At 38.2% G+C, this 17,767-nt stretch overlaps 2 protein-coding genes across 4 annotated transcripts in view; both read right to left on the bottom strand.

Moving 5' to 3' along the window:
• The window catches only part of igfbp2b (insulin-like growth factor binding protein 2b), a 36,716-nt gene extending 31,538 nt beyond the window's left edge, over positions 1-5,178 (bottom strand). The window contains exon 1 of the mRNA XM_067444498.1: positions 4,690-5,178. Coding sequence (XP_067300599.1) covers positions 4,690-5,029 — 340 coding nt within the window. The 5' untranslated portion in view covers positions 5,030-5,178. The remainder of the gene's footprint in view (positions 1-4,689) is intronic.
• The window catches only part of slc4a3 (solute carrier family 4 member 3), a 379,295-nt gene that overhangs the window by 240,595 nt on the left and 120,933 nt on the right, over positions 1-17,767 (bottom strand). The window lies entirely within an intron of this gene.

The following is a 17,767-nucleotide window of genomic DNA, read 5'->3' as shown; positions in this document are numbered from 1 at the left end:
AAACACAGAGCATTATATCCTAGGGACAATTTATAGGGTTGTAAATGGACCTGTAAAACTGTATCTGGACAATTTTTGCCCTTAAATAAGCCACATACCCTCTATGTAGATATCAGAGAACAATTTAACATCTTGTTATAACTCATTCTAGAGCACCTTTAATGTTCACTCTCTTGACTTGACATTTGAAGATCGCACACCCGCTTTTATATCCACTAAATCAATAAATCAATCGCGGGTGGATGAGAGAAAAATCATTGTGTTTGTTTGATAAATACATTTTCAGAGCCCTGTCAGATAATTATCCCGGTTGCCGCATTCAAAACAATCCGTCCCTCATGTGAACTGAACTGACAGTGGAGCTGAAGCTCATTACATATGCAAATCTTCTCCAATCCTAGCCGTGGGCGTTTACTTCCAAGAGCATCAAAACCAGTGTAGAAAATAGCCTATTACTTATATGTTTTGAATGTAGAAACCACACGAACGTCATTAGGAATACTTCAGACAACGGAATAAAAAAGCCAGTTCATGACACCTTTAAATTCATAAATGTTCTATAAATGATGTAGCCTGAAAAGCCAGACCCACATCAAGATGTTTGGTCTGGAAGCTCACCATTGACAGCTCAATCCGAGGGGCGGGATAAACGGTTGTCTTTCAAACTCCCTCTGCACGCGATAGGATAGCGCTACACCAACCAGAGCAACGAAGGTGAAACAGAGCTTGTTGATAGATTAAACAATCGCTGTATCCGGTCGGCAAAACTCAGAACACATCTTCCCTTTTTAAGAATGACTTCAGTGTCGTTCTTTATTCTTTTCTCCGAGAAAAGCTTAACTCCAAGTCTTCCAGAGTCACGGTCAAAGCTGATTCGAAAGACCGCCGTTCGCCAGTTTCTGTGTTTACTAGAAGCACACAAGCGCAACTCGGCCGTCGTCATAATGGCCCCCGCCCACCGACTCTATACACGATGTGATTGGCCCGGCAAGAGTTAGGCGAATACAGCTCAGAAGGGTATTGAGAGTTGCTACCGCTAGGGTGCGTCTAGATTTCTAGGCTATAAATGATGTATAAATGGAGCATTTCATGTAATTTCAGTGCTTGGCTTATATGTATTATAAATGTGTATACCAAAATAAAATAAAAACATTAGTTAAAAACATTATTCTGTTTACTTCATTAATTCGCTCACACCAGTAAAAGAGTGTGTATGCACAGCCTAGAGTTTCCATATGGTGTGCACATATTTACACCTAGTTTTCTTTTTATAATTCCCGATATGTGCATGGACAACTGCATAAGCACATTTTTATGGCCATTTTGTGCGTACCAACATTTGTACATCGGGCCCCTGATCTTTACACAAGCTATCCAATCAGTGAAAGGCATGAAGTGACCAGGTGAAAACAGGCCCAAAGATATTAATACAGGGTGAGAAAACGAAGGTGAGTAAAGGTGAATTTTAGTTTTAACTATCTTTAGAGCTGGCAGTATTTTCTCTTTATTAGAAACCTGCATTGGAAAGGGTTGGACACCAACAGATTAATTGCCAGTGCTGGGCAACCCTGTTGCTTTTGGTATGCCAAAATACACTATTCAGACAATGCTCAGACAGCATAGCAGGGCAGATTCACAATAGTGCTTGCAAAAGTCCAATTTGTGCCAGGCGGCATTAGCCTTTCACCCTTGATTTCTTGGAAAATTCAACAGCACAACGGTGTAGCAACTGCCAATTAGTTTCAAAGCAGAGGCATTTGGCACAGTTTAGACATCAGTAATTTGAAAATTCTCTATTTTATTAGAAATCTAGGTCACATATTTCAGTTGTATGGCAAAGATTTAGAACAGCACATCCTGACCTCTAGAGCAAAAGAGACGGCCTCTGATGATACCCACATGAGAACTGACAAATGATATTATGTATTTATTTAGATTAGATTAGATCTTAATTGTCATTGTAAATGTTTATACAACGGCAACAGAATATTATCAAGGCAAAAGCAGCATTGCGCATGACACATTAGGAATATGTTCCTACAGCCATGTTCAGAAAGGACTCGTTTTTAAATGCATACTTAATAATTTCTCTTTTTCCTCATACAACCTTCTTGATGTAGGTCACTGGTGTGTTCACACTTGGCATGTTTGGTTCAATTAAAATGAACCCTGGCGCGATTGCTCTGTGAGTGTGGTTCATTTGAATAGGTGTAAACACTGACATCCAAACCAAACAAGCGGGTCAAGACCACTGAAAAGATGGGTCTCGGTCCACTTCCAAACAAACTCTAGTGCGGTTTAAATGATATATGAATACAGCATGGACCAAAGACATGTAAACGAACCAAAAACAGGAGGGAGCGAGGCGAGGGACCGTGAGAGCAGGCCGGTGACGAGTGCCAGCTGCGCGTCACACCGGTCTCATCTCGTGGCGGAGTGACGGGAACATAAAAGGAGGAGCGACAATGGTGGAAGACGAAAGAGGACCAGGTCTGGATTTTATGATATCTAGGTTTTGTTTAAGTTTTGTTGTGTGTGCGGGCAGTCGTCCGTGAGGGGCTGCCCGCGTTTCTTTAGTTTTGTTTATTTATTTTTTAAATTAAAGTTGTTGAAAGTTCACCGGTTCCCGCCTCCTTCCTTCCACCACGAACCCCCGTTACAATCATGTAATCATGCTCAAACTGAACTTGACCATCTCTGAGGAAAGCTAGGTGAGATTTTGATACAGCAAGAGAGAAGATAATGACATGCTTTTCATTTATTTGGCAAAAAAAGGAAATTGTGTATTAGTATCTCTACAGGAACTTATGTGCCTTTTAACACACCAAGATTGAACTAAAGAATGAACTTGTATTTATCAAACTGCCAACATCAGTGTAGCTTTAAGCCTTGTTTATACTCGATGCATCTGCATGAGCGCGAAGGGTGAGCGCGGCAAAAATGACGTCAACACGGAGTGCGCGAGACCCCATTTCGCTTGGCAGTGTGCACATCAAATGTGGTAACTTTGCGTGCGGCTCCGCGAACATTGAAGTTCCAGGCGAATATGGCCGAGCATGATTTGTTTGCTTGTTTGCTTCAATCAATGGAACCATGGTCAACCATATAAACCATTTAACCCAAGTAAATATAACAGAGTTCCCACAAATGTTGACAATGAATTTTCATGTTTTTCGTTGTTGTTTGTGACTACCAGATAAGCTTGTAACGTAACTAGAAGAGTTTGGGCCTGGACTACAGAGAGTCCATTACTTTTGCAGTCATTTATTAGTGAATAAAGAAACATTCCCATCAGCAGCAACCTGCAGCATCGATAGAACTGAAGATAGTGACAAAGAAAGTGAGCAACTTGTTGCAGCAACATTGAAACAATGCATATTTTTTAGTGTTTAAATTCATTTTCTGACTGTTTTTCTGTCAGGCAGTACAACCAAATAGTTGTATGTATATATACTGCAGTTTTACCACCTGACATGAATAGTGAACCATAATGAACCATGTGTGTGTGTGTGTGGGGGGGGGGGGGTCCCCCAATGTAAATTGATTTATAAACATACTAAATAATGTTTTTGTTTTTTTGTTTTTTTATGTAAAAATGCAGAATGTTTCCTGTGATGGGTAGGTTTAGGGGCAGTGTGGGGGGATATAATTTACAGTTTGTACAGTGTGTGTGTGTGTGTGTGTGTGTGTGTGTGTGTGTGTGTGTGTGTGTGTGTGTGTGTGTGTGTGTGTGTGTGTGTGTGTGTGTGTGTGTGTGTGTGTGTGTGTGCCTGTTTATGAGGACACAAATTTGTGTCCTCATAAAAAACTACTTGGGTATTACACTGGTATTACACTATAAATGTGGTTTATGAGGACATATCAAATGTCCTCATAATTCAAATAGCTTTAAAAACATACTAAATGATGGGTTTTTTTTTTTGAGAAAGTAAAAATGCAGAATGTTTCCTGTGATGGGTAGGTTTAGGGGCAGGGGCAGTGTAAGGGGGTAGAAAATACGGTTTGTACAGTATAAAAACCATTACGCCTATGGAGAGTCCCTGTAAACCACATAGACCAACATATATGTGTGTGTGTGTGTGTGTGTGTGTGTGTGTGTGTGTGTGTGTGTGTGTGTGTGTGTGTGTGTGTGTGTGTGTGTGTGTGTGTGTGTGTGTGTGTGTGTTTCATTCTAAAACAGTGCTTAACAATGATTATTTTTTTAATTGATTGATTAAGACATTTAGGCCTATTTAAAAAGGTTGTTAAATAACTTTTTATATATTTAAAATGTCCCATATTAACTCCAGAAATGTCCATGACTTTTTAATATTGCATTAATTCCCATGACTTTCCAGAAAAATATCCCCATTTTAACACTGTCTGACTGTCATTACATCTTTTCCATGACCGTGAAAGCCCTGATATAAACAAAACCAAGCATGTATGAGTAGATGCACCAGAAGCAGTTCAGACAGAAGTTGGAGATCTAACAAAGGGGGCTGTATAAACAATCAAACAAGATGGTGGAGAAAAGGGTGCCAGAACAAAGACCCTGCACTGATATTTGACTCCCCAAATCCTGACACATGAAGAGGAGATGAGACATCAAAGTGCAACATCATCCGGACCGTGTGGTATACTTATATGCATACATTTTGTCGGCGGCTGTGCATCATTACATGTTCACAAACAAGTCTTGAGACTCACCACTGTGCCCTGACTCCTGGTTGGTGGTGGGCTCCAGGTCCACTTTGTTATCGCATTGCCCTTGTCCCTGTATCAGCTGTTCCAGTGGTAACTCTGAACTCGGATTCGGGTAACACCTCAAACCGCTGCCGCATCTCGGCGTGTAGACGCCGCACAGCTCGCCCTTCTGCCGTGCGCATACCGGACAGCAACCGCAACCCGGTTCCCTGACAATCTCGCAAGAGGTGGTGAGCTTGGGACACGCCGCCTGGCGCTCCGCGGTGCAGCTCGGGCAGCGGAACACGATCTCCCCGACCGAGCCGTGCAGGAGCAACAAACTGCAGAGCAATGCACAAAACATGCCGTTATCTTTAAGACTGACAGATGTCAGGATTCTGCAGTCGACTTCAGGTGGAAAAGTAAAAGTGCGTTTGGGGACAGGTGAGGTTCGCCGGAGAGCTCTGCTGGGTCCTATTTGCTGTCATGTTACTCCGAAATGACATCACTGAAATTTCAAAAGCTAAGTCAAAGTCAAACGAAGAGTCGACAGTCGGACTGCTGGCTTTCAACTTTGCTGGTTTTTGGATAAATGTTTTGTATGATTGCTACTGTCATGTTTCTTAAGTAGAAATTAAATATTTCTGGACTATCTAAAATAACAGCCTTCTACGTGTATTGTTATAATACAACTTGTGTGAGATTTATTGACTTGATAGTGATTGATTTTCTATGGAAGCATGTTTTCACCACTGAATATATATCTATATAGATTTTTAATTAATCTTGCCATTTTTCACAGAACTGGCATGATGCAATTGCGTGAAATGAAGTCAGAATTGCGAGATTAAAAAAGAGAAAATTGCAATTCACAATTGCAAGGGGGAAAAGAATTCTCGCAATTTTGACTTGCTCATGCAATCGTGAGAACAAAAAAAAAATACTGCATTTATTTCTCCGAATTTTCTCAGAGTCAGAGTTCTGACTTTATAACTCGCAGTTGCGACTTTATATCTAGGCTTGTTTCTCAGAATTGCAGAATATAGACGTGCAATTGTGAGTAACGTCAGATACGTTTAAATAAAACACTCTTTTTTAGGGATTACTTTTTGATATGAGTTTGGGTGCATGCACGTTTATTTATCGCCTTCTGACTAGTAATGTGACCTTTTGTGGTTACTAAAACTGTGTTTGAAAAAACAATCAATCTTCTATTTATGCATGTAAATAACTAGTTTCATAACCTTTTGGCTTTTTAAAGGGGCTCAAGCCTTAAAACAAATTAAGAAAATGACAGAATGATTAATTATAGCCTTTACTCTCCCATTTTTTATTAATTTTCAGTAACTCCCATAACAGTAACTTTGGTATGTTGGCGGAATTGAAATAGTCCACCTGTTTGATGTCCTCTTCTGAGTAGCCTATCTTTAAAAAATATATACTTGTATTCTAGAGTAGGGGAGATCTGGGTACTACTGGGGTAGGATGTAACACATACTGGGGTAAATTCTAACAGGTAGACAACATACGCAAGAACTAAGGGTACTCCAAGTGATATGTCACAACAACAGTTTTATTTTAAATGAATGGCTGCAACACTAAAATATGTGTGAATATGGGGAGTGTATGTGCATATTGTGTGAGTTTGTGCATGCACACTTGTGCATGCCTGTAAGTGGACATTCATATGGCTGTGTGTGTGTGTGTGTGTGTGTGTGTGTGTGTGTGTGTGTGTGTGTGTGTGTGTGTGTGTGTGTGTGTGTGTGTGTGTGTGTGTGTGTGTGTGTGTGTGTGTGTGTGTGTGTGTGTGTGTGTGTGTGTGTGTGTGTGTGTGTGAGTGAGAGAGAGAGAGAGAGAGAGAGAGAGAGAGAGAGATAGAGAGAGAGAGAGCAAATTGACAAAAACAGGTATTCTGTAACGCCCATTCAATCGAGTGATAACATTCGAAGCGGGTGCACCAGAATAATTAAAATTACAAAAATGTTCAGTTGTATGTAAGTGAATGGTTGTTTCAAAACAAGTGTTAACTAGCTCTATTAGCATGGTGCTTTGAAATTAGCAGGGAGTTGATACAGCATTCTTTACTAGAGAAACTACACTTTGACCTGATATAACTCATACAACATTTTCTACTATTTTTTACTTTCTTACCTCAGAATTAGATTTTCTGCTGTAGCTTCAGAAGAGATAGCAACACAGACTGGAAAACCTCCATGTGGGATCGTAAAGGACGCCAGATAAAACTGAAACTTTCATGACTCTTATCTTATCCATGATTCGTGGAATTGGTAGTGTTACAACTCTCCCTATTACAAGTACAACTATACCCAGTCTCCCCAATTTATTAGATTTATACTTTTTGTGGTGGTCACTTGTAAAATTGGCCTACCAAGAAAATTGTTGGATTCACAGTGGGGCGGCAGTGGCTCAGTGGTTCATGTAGGTCTTGCTCATGGACACTTAGACACTTGGTTCAATCCCCGGTTCCACCTGACCAAGTGTCGAAGTGTCCATGAGCAAGACACCTAACCCCAGCTGCTCCCGACGAGCTGGATGGCGCCTTACATGGCTGACATCGCTGTCGGTGTATGAATGGGTGAATGTGAGGCAAAAATGTAAAGCGCTTTGGATAAAAGCGCTATATAAATGCAGTCCATTTCACAGTATTTTTTTTTTCTTTATTGGGTTCGAGCTCGGATCGATTGGGATGTACACATGAAGTCTTTTACAGTCCAATTGAGCCATCAACTAGATTATAAATGGATTATTTGGTTGCATGTAGCTACTGTGGAATAGGATATGCACCAGCAAAGTTTAATATAGTTAGGCGTTTGTTTAAGTGTCATTCAAACCTAACCCTGAGCAATAGTAGCAATGCTCGCGTTAGCATAGGCCTACCATTAATTAATTCTTAATAATATTTAAGCTCCTTTGCTGATGTGTTTCTTGTTAATTTGTTTTGGCTGCCACAACTGTTATTTTTTCTGGACTTGGCAGAAAAGGCTGGGCTTGACAATAACAGCTGTAGCTAATTTATTATTTAGTTTATTTTTTTCTGTTTCCAAATCACGTATCTCTCTGTATGTGAGTCAGGAGCTGTACTGTTAAACAGGCTTCTGTTACCCCATGTGTCTGTCTCTCATGGTTGCTGTAGAGACTGAATGTTGTTGATCACTGTTGATTTATGAGCACAGAAACAGCCGCTGACTGAGTAACTCTAGCCTGTAGTAACAAGCTGTCAGGCATAAGGATTCTTTGTTTAATGGATTGTCTATGATTCTATGGCTTATTCATGCCTGTGCGTCCCCGTGGCTTATGAAAGAGACTTTGGAGACTTTAGGCTGAAGTTTCGATTAGCCTTGAATATACAAATCACTGTATATCATCAGAGCAAAAATAACACATGTGTAACCATTTGTCAGATATATAATGTTGAGTTTTTGGTTTGCTTTCTGATGGGAAAACTGTTGATTGATTATACCGATTATTTTGGGACTAGTTGTTTTTCAGTTCTATTAAGGGAATAGTTTACACAAAACTGAAATGTATATGATATTTATTTATTCTTAATAAATACTTGAAGTCATCATTAAATGAAAACTCAATTAATCTATTTTCTTAATGCATCTTATAGCTGTTTAATTTTTTTAAAAAATATTTTGGAAAAATAATTTTGTATCAAAATGTTAACTGGACCTTCCAGTGAAAACGACAAACTTCTCTCTAATGAAATATGCTGGACTTCTCCAATAATTTAGTCAGCTTAAACCCCGGGCACACCTCAACATCCAATCAGCAAATGAATCATAGTCCCCACCATTTTTTTACGATCCGTTGCAACCCATTCCACTCAGCTGTACTTCAAAATATGGAAGAAAAGATTTGTCTCTACATCTGTTTCATTGCAACTTTAAATTGCATACTGTTTCTCACACGAAGTTCAGAACATCCAGAATGTGGTGCAGAAGTCGCATGGACTGCTTTTAAAATGTGTGTATGAAAAAGAGCTGTATGACAAATCTTCAAAACTTCTCCTTGGAAAATAAAAAGCAACATGCAGTTTTGAAAGGACGTTAGAGTAAATAAATAATGAGAACATTTTTATTTTCAGGAGAACTGCAGTATTCCTTTAGGAGAAGATGGAGAGATTTAAATGGAGGGAGGGAAGGGGATGTCTCTTATTTTGGAAAAGCAAATAAATGGCATGAACCTGAGCAGCTGCCGTATTACTCAATGTCTTTCCAAGGTCACCAACTAGAATATCAAAGAATTCCCACTGAGCAGCCAACGGACTTGGTCTATGTATAAACATCCTCAGAGTCCGTGTTCTTGTGCCACACTAAATATGACATTCATTCTCACTAAAAATAAATCTTTGTGTGTGGGAAAGTCTTAAGTGAAGTTTTCCATAATTAGAAATTTCCTCAACCAAACATTAGGCACAGAGATTCAGGAAGACAGCTAGGAGTTGACCAAACTGGCATCCAGGTGAAGGGACACCTGTTTCATGCAATAGGCGAGGGAAGAGAGCATCATGAAAAAATGCCTTTTACACTTTTCCACTGTTAACAAGCTTCCTGCATTTGACCCATGGGTAAATTCTGGGATTTCCAGGCGGAGGTTGTACAACTTAGCAAAGGATGAAGTCTGAGCCACCTTGGATCGGTCTGTGAGGTAATGTCTGACAAGTTGGTCCCTCAACACCATCTCTGAACTTCCTTTCTCTTAACACACAAGAATCTGGCAAGGCTTTTTCCACAAGGAAGTGTATACGGAATCTATGGTGAATAAGCATTACAGATTTTATTTCTCACCACCGTTAGGGCCAGCTCTTCATGTCATGTTTTACTACAGCTTGGGTTAGTTATTATTAGGCCCAGACGACTTTTATTCAGATTTTCAGTGTTGATTTTGAGGGAATGTTCAGTATAATTCTCCAAAATGGTTTTAACAATGTGAAATGTGTTAAACGGATCTTAAAGTAGTACTTTGGCGTACTTTGGATTCTGTATGGGCCTTATCCAGCTAGGATACAGTACATCCCATGAGTGAGACAATAAAAATAGTGTCTGTGTCCTCATTTTATTCTATTTTTGGAGATCTCCACAACTAACTAGCAGATTTAATTTTACACTTCATTTGTCCTCTGCACCTTTCCTCCCAGATCATGATATGTGGACATCATTCTCTCTCTGCATTCTCCATGTTTCATTAATTATCCGGCCCCCACCGCACAGTAATTTGTTTGGCACTGGTGAACTGCGGCCAGTCAACTGAAAGGGTTGAACCCTCGGCATTGCCAAGATACACAGTCTCCTCTTTGTGTCCAGATATAAATAATTGCATTGAGTGTGGAGAACTGCCTGGACATCTTCCCTTTGGGTTTCTAGGAAGAGTGGCAGCAGAGACCAGAGAGATTTATCAGGCTCATTGAAGGACTGGAGTCTGAGTGCCACCTGGAGGATTAAGTCCAAGGAAGGTTTCAAGCAGTCTAGAAGGTTTTTGCTTTTAAGGTGATCTCACATAGTATAAAGTCTGTTCCATATTGCAGCTAATTTTAGCCAAAATCTGCCCCACTTAGACAGAAATGTACAAATGATTATTTCAGTTGTGGTTGCAGATATCTAGTTTGCTTACTACTTAGTGCTTCAAACTAAACTTTTTTTTTTTTTTGCTAAGTATCTAAATCTATGATTTAGGGTCACTAATCTGACAAACTTTGTTAAATCCAATGATCAGTTGTTCCTAAGAGGCATTAATACTATCAAACAAGTACAAAGAAGCTTGTTTCGCCACAGTATAAAACATTTTAAAAGATAAATTAGGTTTTTCACAGAACTTCAATATACAGTATAAACGCACAATTGTGAATTATAAAGTCAGAATTGCATGATATAAACTCGCAAATCTGACCTTATAACACTTGCTGACCCCAAAATTTTCTTCTGTATCCTGCTATCTTTACTCGGAGCTCAAAAGTAAAAGTACTCTTGCGTCTGACGACTATAATGTGTTATAATAAATCTACTATTTCTGGGTTGGTCTTTTCATCCCAGTCTGGAATAGCTGTAACCTTCTGCCATGTCCCTTGTTCTGACTGGGAATTATTTTTCAAAATGTTTTTTTCAACAAACTGCTCAGTTTTTTAGTCGGGGAAATCACAGATCTGATTCCGTACCTGTTCGACGGGGAGTTCCTCATGGTTCAGTGTTGCTCCCAACTTTATTTCTTATATACTGTATATGCTTCCACTTGTGCAGATTATCAAGAACCATGGCCTTTGGGTATCACTGCTATGTGGATGATACTCAAATCTACATCACCATTAGTCCTGAGCTCCACAATACATTAACAATTTTGAGTAAGTGTCTAGAAGAGATCAGAATTGATATCTTCTTGAAACTGATGTTTATTGGTACAATGGAAGCTACACGTAAGGCCAATTATATTAACTTGGTTGTTCCCTCTTATATGGTACTTCCCATATCACAGTAGTTGAATCTTGGTGTCATGTTTGATCCTCAGTTAGCATTTTATGTACATACAGTACAAAACACATCTCAAAAATGGCCTTTCATCATATTAGGAGCAATTTGACCATTTCTCTCTTTTGCTGATGTAGAAAGGCCCATTATGTCGTTTGATCAATGTATGCCTTGTTCAAGACACTTTGTAATTTAAAGCCCCTAAGTTATGTAATGCGCTTGCCTTCAATATCAACTTTGGAACCTTTTAAAAAGTTGTAAGATGTGCTTTGGGGGTTAAGAAATGCCCACTAATATACTTTATTGTTATTATTAACTATTTAGATGCACAGTTTTATCGGATTTTGGATATTGCATCTTACTCCTTAAGGCGTCGACTTCTGTTCTGTTCTGAACTTTGCACTCTTGACTACATTTTTTTAGTCGAGAGGCAGTAGGTTATGTCAATAGAATGCATCCTTGTCTCCGGAGGCTGTCCATGTCAAACCATCATTAAAACGCAGGCAACGTGGTTTCTGTTTTCCCTTGAGTCAGATTGATAGCTGGTCTATGGCTCCTATTATTATGTATGAGTATTTCCTGTTTTAAGGTTTCCTGTACAGTAGATGTTTTTTCAATAGGAGACATATGGGGGTGGTTAATGATCTGGGCTGGGTTCAAAATCTGGAAGGGAAGAATGACTCTTGAACCGCGCAGCTTTTTCATTTCTTATCACCACATAAGAAATGCATTTGAGTAAGGAAAAAGGCTGTCAGTCTAGTTGTCAAAAGTAGACAGTCGTCGTCTTGTCTCTGTCAAATGTAGCACGGTACATTGTTTTCTGGCACACTTATTTCTTTGCTGATAAAAAATCATAATAAATGTTTGGTTGTTATTAAATGTAATCTGTTGCTTTGCGAACAAACTGCATTTTCAGCATCATTCACTCCCGTCTTCAGTGTCATTTGATTTGTCATGTCATGTCCTTTAGAAATCATTTTCCGGAAACCATGACATAATTTTGTTCTGGATATATTGAAAATGTTCAAAGGAGGATTTATTTAAAATCGATGTCTGTACTGTCAATATTGGTAAATTTAATGTGTCCTTAACGAAAAAAGTATTTGTTTATTTATTTACGGCTGTCTCATAAATAATGGAAAAAAAATTCATCAGTGAAAGAAAAACTTTGCCTCATACATTTAGGAAAAAATCTATTAATGGGGGGGATGCGTCGTCTCATAAATAATGGAAATTTTTATCAATGGCAGGGAAGCGTTGTCTCATAAATGACAGAAAATTCCATTGATGTCGGGGAAGCGTTGTCTCAAAAATTATGGAAAATTGTATCAATGGAAGAAAATTTTTGCCTCATACATTTTGGAAAATTCCATTAAGGGTGGGAAAGCATTGACACATAAATGATGGAAAATTCCATCAATGTCGGGGAAGCGTTGTCTCAAAAATTATGGAAAATTTGATCAATGGCGGTGAAGCGTTGTCTCATAAATTATGGAAAATGTTATCAATGGCAGACAAACTTTGTCTCATAAATTATGCTGAATTCTGTCAATGGCATGTAAGCGTTGTCTCATAAATGACAGAAAATGTTGTCAATGGCAGAGAAGCTTGGATTCATCTCATGATCATTATTTCATAACAAAGGTACTGGAGCATCTATGTTGTAAAGCAGACACTGATTGACACTTAATCCTTATAACTTTCAAAAGATATAGAGTTATAAAAAATATATAATTTGTCAATATTTTTAGACAGTTGTCTGTATAGAAAATGTAAACCATGGTAAACAAATTGGCGGACATTCATTGTTTGTTGTTTCTTCATCTGATGAAGTTCGACACTTCAAAATGAATTTAATAAAATATTTAAAGTCAGCAATTCAACTTGAAGAGGGCTCATATGTTTTACAATGTTTTTATTATAAAATATACTTTGCTTCAGAAACAAAATGTTTAATTTTTGCACTAAGGCCAGTGAAAAAGATGGAAACTAAAGGCGCGACTGAGCCAGCAGAAAAAAAAATCCTTATTGTTGAGACCTGCAAGAGGGTCCTAATGCGGATCCAGCCTGTGTGTTTGTTCAGAGGCTAACGGGATTACGCCTGCATCTCACTAAAATGGAAATGTTTTCATATAACCACTCCTGGAAATTTTTCCCATCGCAAATGGCCTGTGATTGTGGCATGTGTATGTTGCCTAGCAACTCCAGATGGATGTGCATTAGGTAAATCATTTTACGCCGTGTGAAAATCCAGAATGGTGCTGAAAGGTATTTTCACAGCATTTATAGGTGTCCATCTTTCAAGCGGTTGTCTCATTGAAGCACATTTAACAGTGGAGCAGGAGAATGTTTCCATTGCTCACGCTGGACTGTAATTGAAAGGAACAGAGAAAAGGATCATCTGGACTTGCTAACACCCAGGACCAAAACTTGGATTGATGAGATGAAAGAGGTGAGCAATGTTTTCCAGTTCCACTTTAATTGCGGTTTAAAATTAAAAGAAACAATAAGGCCCCGCTCTGCTCTGCTTTCCAAAGAAAGCACTGAACGTGGGGTAAATGTGGTCACCTTGGACGAAGAAAGGACCTGGTCTCACCACAGTGGAGTTGGTTGCACATCACAAAAGCAGTTTGGCCGGTGTCACTCTTCAACCCTGGAGAATCCAGCATATATATTCCAGTACCTCAACAACTCAAATCCGGATTAAGAGAACACATTTGTTTACCATGTTTTTTCCACAAGTTGTCTACTTAGCAGGGATAATTAAACTACCTAATAATAAGGAAATCATGCATCACTCACTAAAAATGTCCTAATTCTCGATGAGCCTTTCATGTTGAGCTCTCATTAGTTTGAAGACATCACTCTGAAATCTGTTACGTCTCAGTCTGATTACTGTCCGCCTTGTGTGACTGCAAATGAAAACTGGAAAGCAAGAAAATGACAAGCTCCAATTAGATTCTCTTCAAGAGCAGCAATACTTTGGGCAGTTTATTTCCACACAGACAATCATGAATTGTTTTTAAAAGTACCAAGTTGATACAACAAACGCTTGTGAAGAAGAAATGATCACTGGATTTTTACTTTTTACTTTTGGGACACTCAGAAATTCTGACCGCGTGTAGTTCTGCAGTAATAAGGTTTTTTGTAGGCCAACCCAGAAGTTAGCATAACCTTCCCTTGACATAAAACCCTATAGGATTTTTTATTGGCTTTTGGAATGTTGCAGGGAAAAAAAGCTTGTCAGGATAATCAACACAGTTTTTATGATCTTTGAGACCTACATATAATCTGTACTAATGTATGCTGAGATTGCCATGCTTTTGAACTATACCATTTCAGTGTCCCCAGCTTAAATTTAAGAAAGCTCTTTCAGTCTTAACTTCCCTTGGGTCATTTTGACCCAAATATATGCATATGTTATGTCAAAAATTGATTGTTCTTAGGAGTGGCCCAAGACCATTGGACTTTTGATGCACTTGAACTGCATATACATTTTTTTTTTTTACTGTATTCAAGAAAATTTGTGCTTGAAATTTAAACAAGTAACAAATCCTTCCCTTACGAGTCAATCTGACCCTCATAGGAATGAGATGTGAGGAATGCTTTGGTACACACAAAACCTAAAAATGCTCAAAATTCAAACTACAAATGTCGACATGTGTATCTGAATGCATACTGAAGAGAAACTGACTTTAGGGCCCAGCGGAACAGCTCATTTGCTCCATATAGAGCTATAAGGTCTAGTGTCAAGAGTTATGAAATGTCATGTTATAATTCTTTTTTTCCACAAGAGATCCGTAAAGACACCCGATGTAAAATATTTTGAGATTAAAGGGTTAGTTCACCCAAAAATGAAAATTATTTCATTAATTACTCACCCTCATGTTGTTGGACACCTGTAACACCATCGTTCATCTTCAGGACACAAATGAAGATATTTTTGTTGAAAGCTGATGGCTGAGAAAGGCTTCAGATAGGCCTCCATTGGCATTCAGTACATTTCCACTGACCCCCTCACAAGACCCATAAAAGGCACTAAAGACGTCGTTACGAAGTCCATCTCACTACAGTGGCTGTACAATAATTGTACCAAGTGGCGAGAACAGTTTTTGTGCGCAAAAAAAAATCTAAATAATGACTTTATCTGCCAAGATATTGTCTTCCGTGTAGGTCTCAGACGTGAACTCACGCGATAGCGGCGCTCCTCCTCTTCCGGGTCATGTATACGCTATGATTCGAACGGCGGAGCTGCGTCATATTCTCGCGCATGCGTCAAGTTCATGTCAATAATTTGTTGGATTACATCATTATTTTGATTTTTGTGCGCACAATAACTATTTTCGTCGCATTGTAAAATTATTGTACAGCCACTGTAGTGAGATGGACATTGTAACGAAGTCTTTAGTGCCTTTTATTGGTCTTGTGGGAATGTACTGAATGCCAATGGAGGCCTATCTGAAGCCTTTCTCAGCCATCAGCTTTCAACAAAAATATCTTCATTTGTGTTCTGAAGATGAACGAAGGTGTTACAGGTGTCCAACGACATTGAGGGTGAGTAATTAATGAAATAATTTTCATTTTTGGGTGAACTAACCCTTTAATTAAAAGGGTATGCATGAAATTGTGCTACTTTGAATTTAAGGTGAAAGAATGTGCTTAAATGATTATGTATTGCTAAAATCTAGTAATATAAAGATAAATAAAATAAAAAAATAACAAAACATCTGCAAAAAGTTGCATAAAAAATATTATCAAAATAAAATTAAATAAGAGGTAGGATAATTTTGCCCTGCGAGGGAAGGATTTACAGTTTTAAAAAAAACAACAACAAAAAAAAAACATGTTCCCTGAAAGTTTATAGTTTGCAGAAGTTTGATTATAATCACAAAAATACGGTAAACGTGAACTATTGTCTCTGTCTCTGTCTCTTTTATTTTGTCATGTTGTTTCTCAGTTCAAGGGGCCAAATTTGTTATGCATTTTGGCCGTTCGTCACCAACTACTGGCCTGGCAGCAGAATAGAGCATTTTTATTCATTTTCGCAGATCCGTGTGAACACCTAGTTTTGTTTTGACAATGGTGTTGTCTGTGCATGAAAAATGCAAAAGGAAATTATTTTCCGTTTTTAGTACATTGTTGTAAACCAGAGGTGGAAAAAGTACACAACTTCATTAATTGAGTAAAAGTAAAGGTACTACTGGTCAAATATTACTCCGTTACAAGTGAAAGTTGTAAAAACAGATTTTAACTTGAGTAAAAGTACAGAAGTATTTGTTTTCAAAAGTACTTAAGTATCAAAAGTAAATTTCCTTTTTTTATGTCAACGCATTATTTTATTATTGTTGTATAAATGCACATTATACCATCATGATTTAACCAGTCAGTGATGCTCCATCTGACATACTAACATACGACTAACTTAAACTAATTTAAATACTTTTATAAAAGTTACAAAGCCCTTTACAAAGCTGCTGTCACTTTAAGAACGAATGCCCGGATCCAATACACTGATACACATCCTATATTCTCCCAACTGTTTACCTTCACTTAAGACATAATTAACGTTGTTTGTGATTACTCGACAAAATTAGTATTTAACAGTAGTATTTGACATCTGTCTTCTTCCATTTTGCTATAAACTGATCAGAAAAATTCAAAAAATGCTGTGAAATTATTGAACTTCTCATGACCCTGCAAGAGTGATTCCTGATTTAAAAAAACAAACACCTTTTAAAGAAAAAAAAAAATCATCCACTGACTTTCAAAGCTGCTACAGAAAAGACTTTTGAATTTGAGAACCTTGATGGAAAAAGTAAAAAGTACAATATTTGTCTTTCAAATGTAGTGTTAAAGTCATACGTTTCCAGAAAAAATTATACTCAAGTGAAGTACAGATACTCAAAAAGTGTACTTAAGTACAGTACTCAAGTAAATGTATTTAGTTACTGTCCACCTCTGAACGCACCCTTAGTTCCTGTCTCATTAGCTCCCTTGCGTCATGGTCGGGAACACAAAGAAAACTGGTACGAGGACTCCAGTGTGGAAAAAATATAATTGATTACAAAATAAAACATAAATACAAAACAAAACCCACAAGGGGGCAAAACACATAAATTAGAAATAACAGAACACAACTTAAACATACCAGAAAGGAATCACGGGGAAACCGGGAGACATAGACATTACAAAGATCCAACAAAAAGGGACACAAGGAGCTTATAAAAGGGAATAAATGAGGCAGGGAATGAGGGAACACAGGTGGGGCAAATTAAACCAATAATGAGATAACAAGGGGGGAGGGATCAAACCATGACAGAAGCAAAATTAGCCATACTGACAAAACCCACATGTGCACACAAGACAGGACAGGCATGTGACAACTTGGTGTCTGATTATTGTCTTGTTAGTTTCCATGGTTACTAATTATGTTTGCCAACTGTTTTGTGTTTAGTTGCTTCTGTACATATAGTGCTGTGTTGGTTTGTCAGCTATTGTTCTTATGTTAATGCAAGCTGTTATGCTGTCTTTTGTTTCTCCTGTGGATATTCAATTAAACTACTGTTTAAAGGATTCACTTCTCTCTTTATCAAATCAAATCACCTTTATTTATATAG

The sequence above is a fragment of the Pseudorasbora parva genome, chromosome 5 (assembly GCF_024679245.1).
Source record: "Pseudorasbora parva isolate DD20220531a chromosome 5, ASM2467924v1, whole genome shotgun sequence".
Lineage (NCBI taxonomy): Eukaryota > Metazoa > Chordata > Actinopteri > Cypriniformes > Gobionidae > Pseudorasbora > Pseudorasbora parva.
The sequence above is the reverse complement of the archived record's forward strand: the minus strand, read 5'-3'. Positions and strand labels throughout refer to the sequence as shown.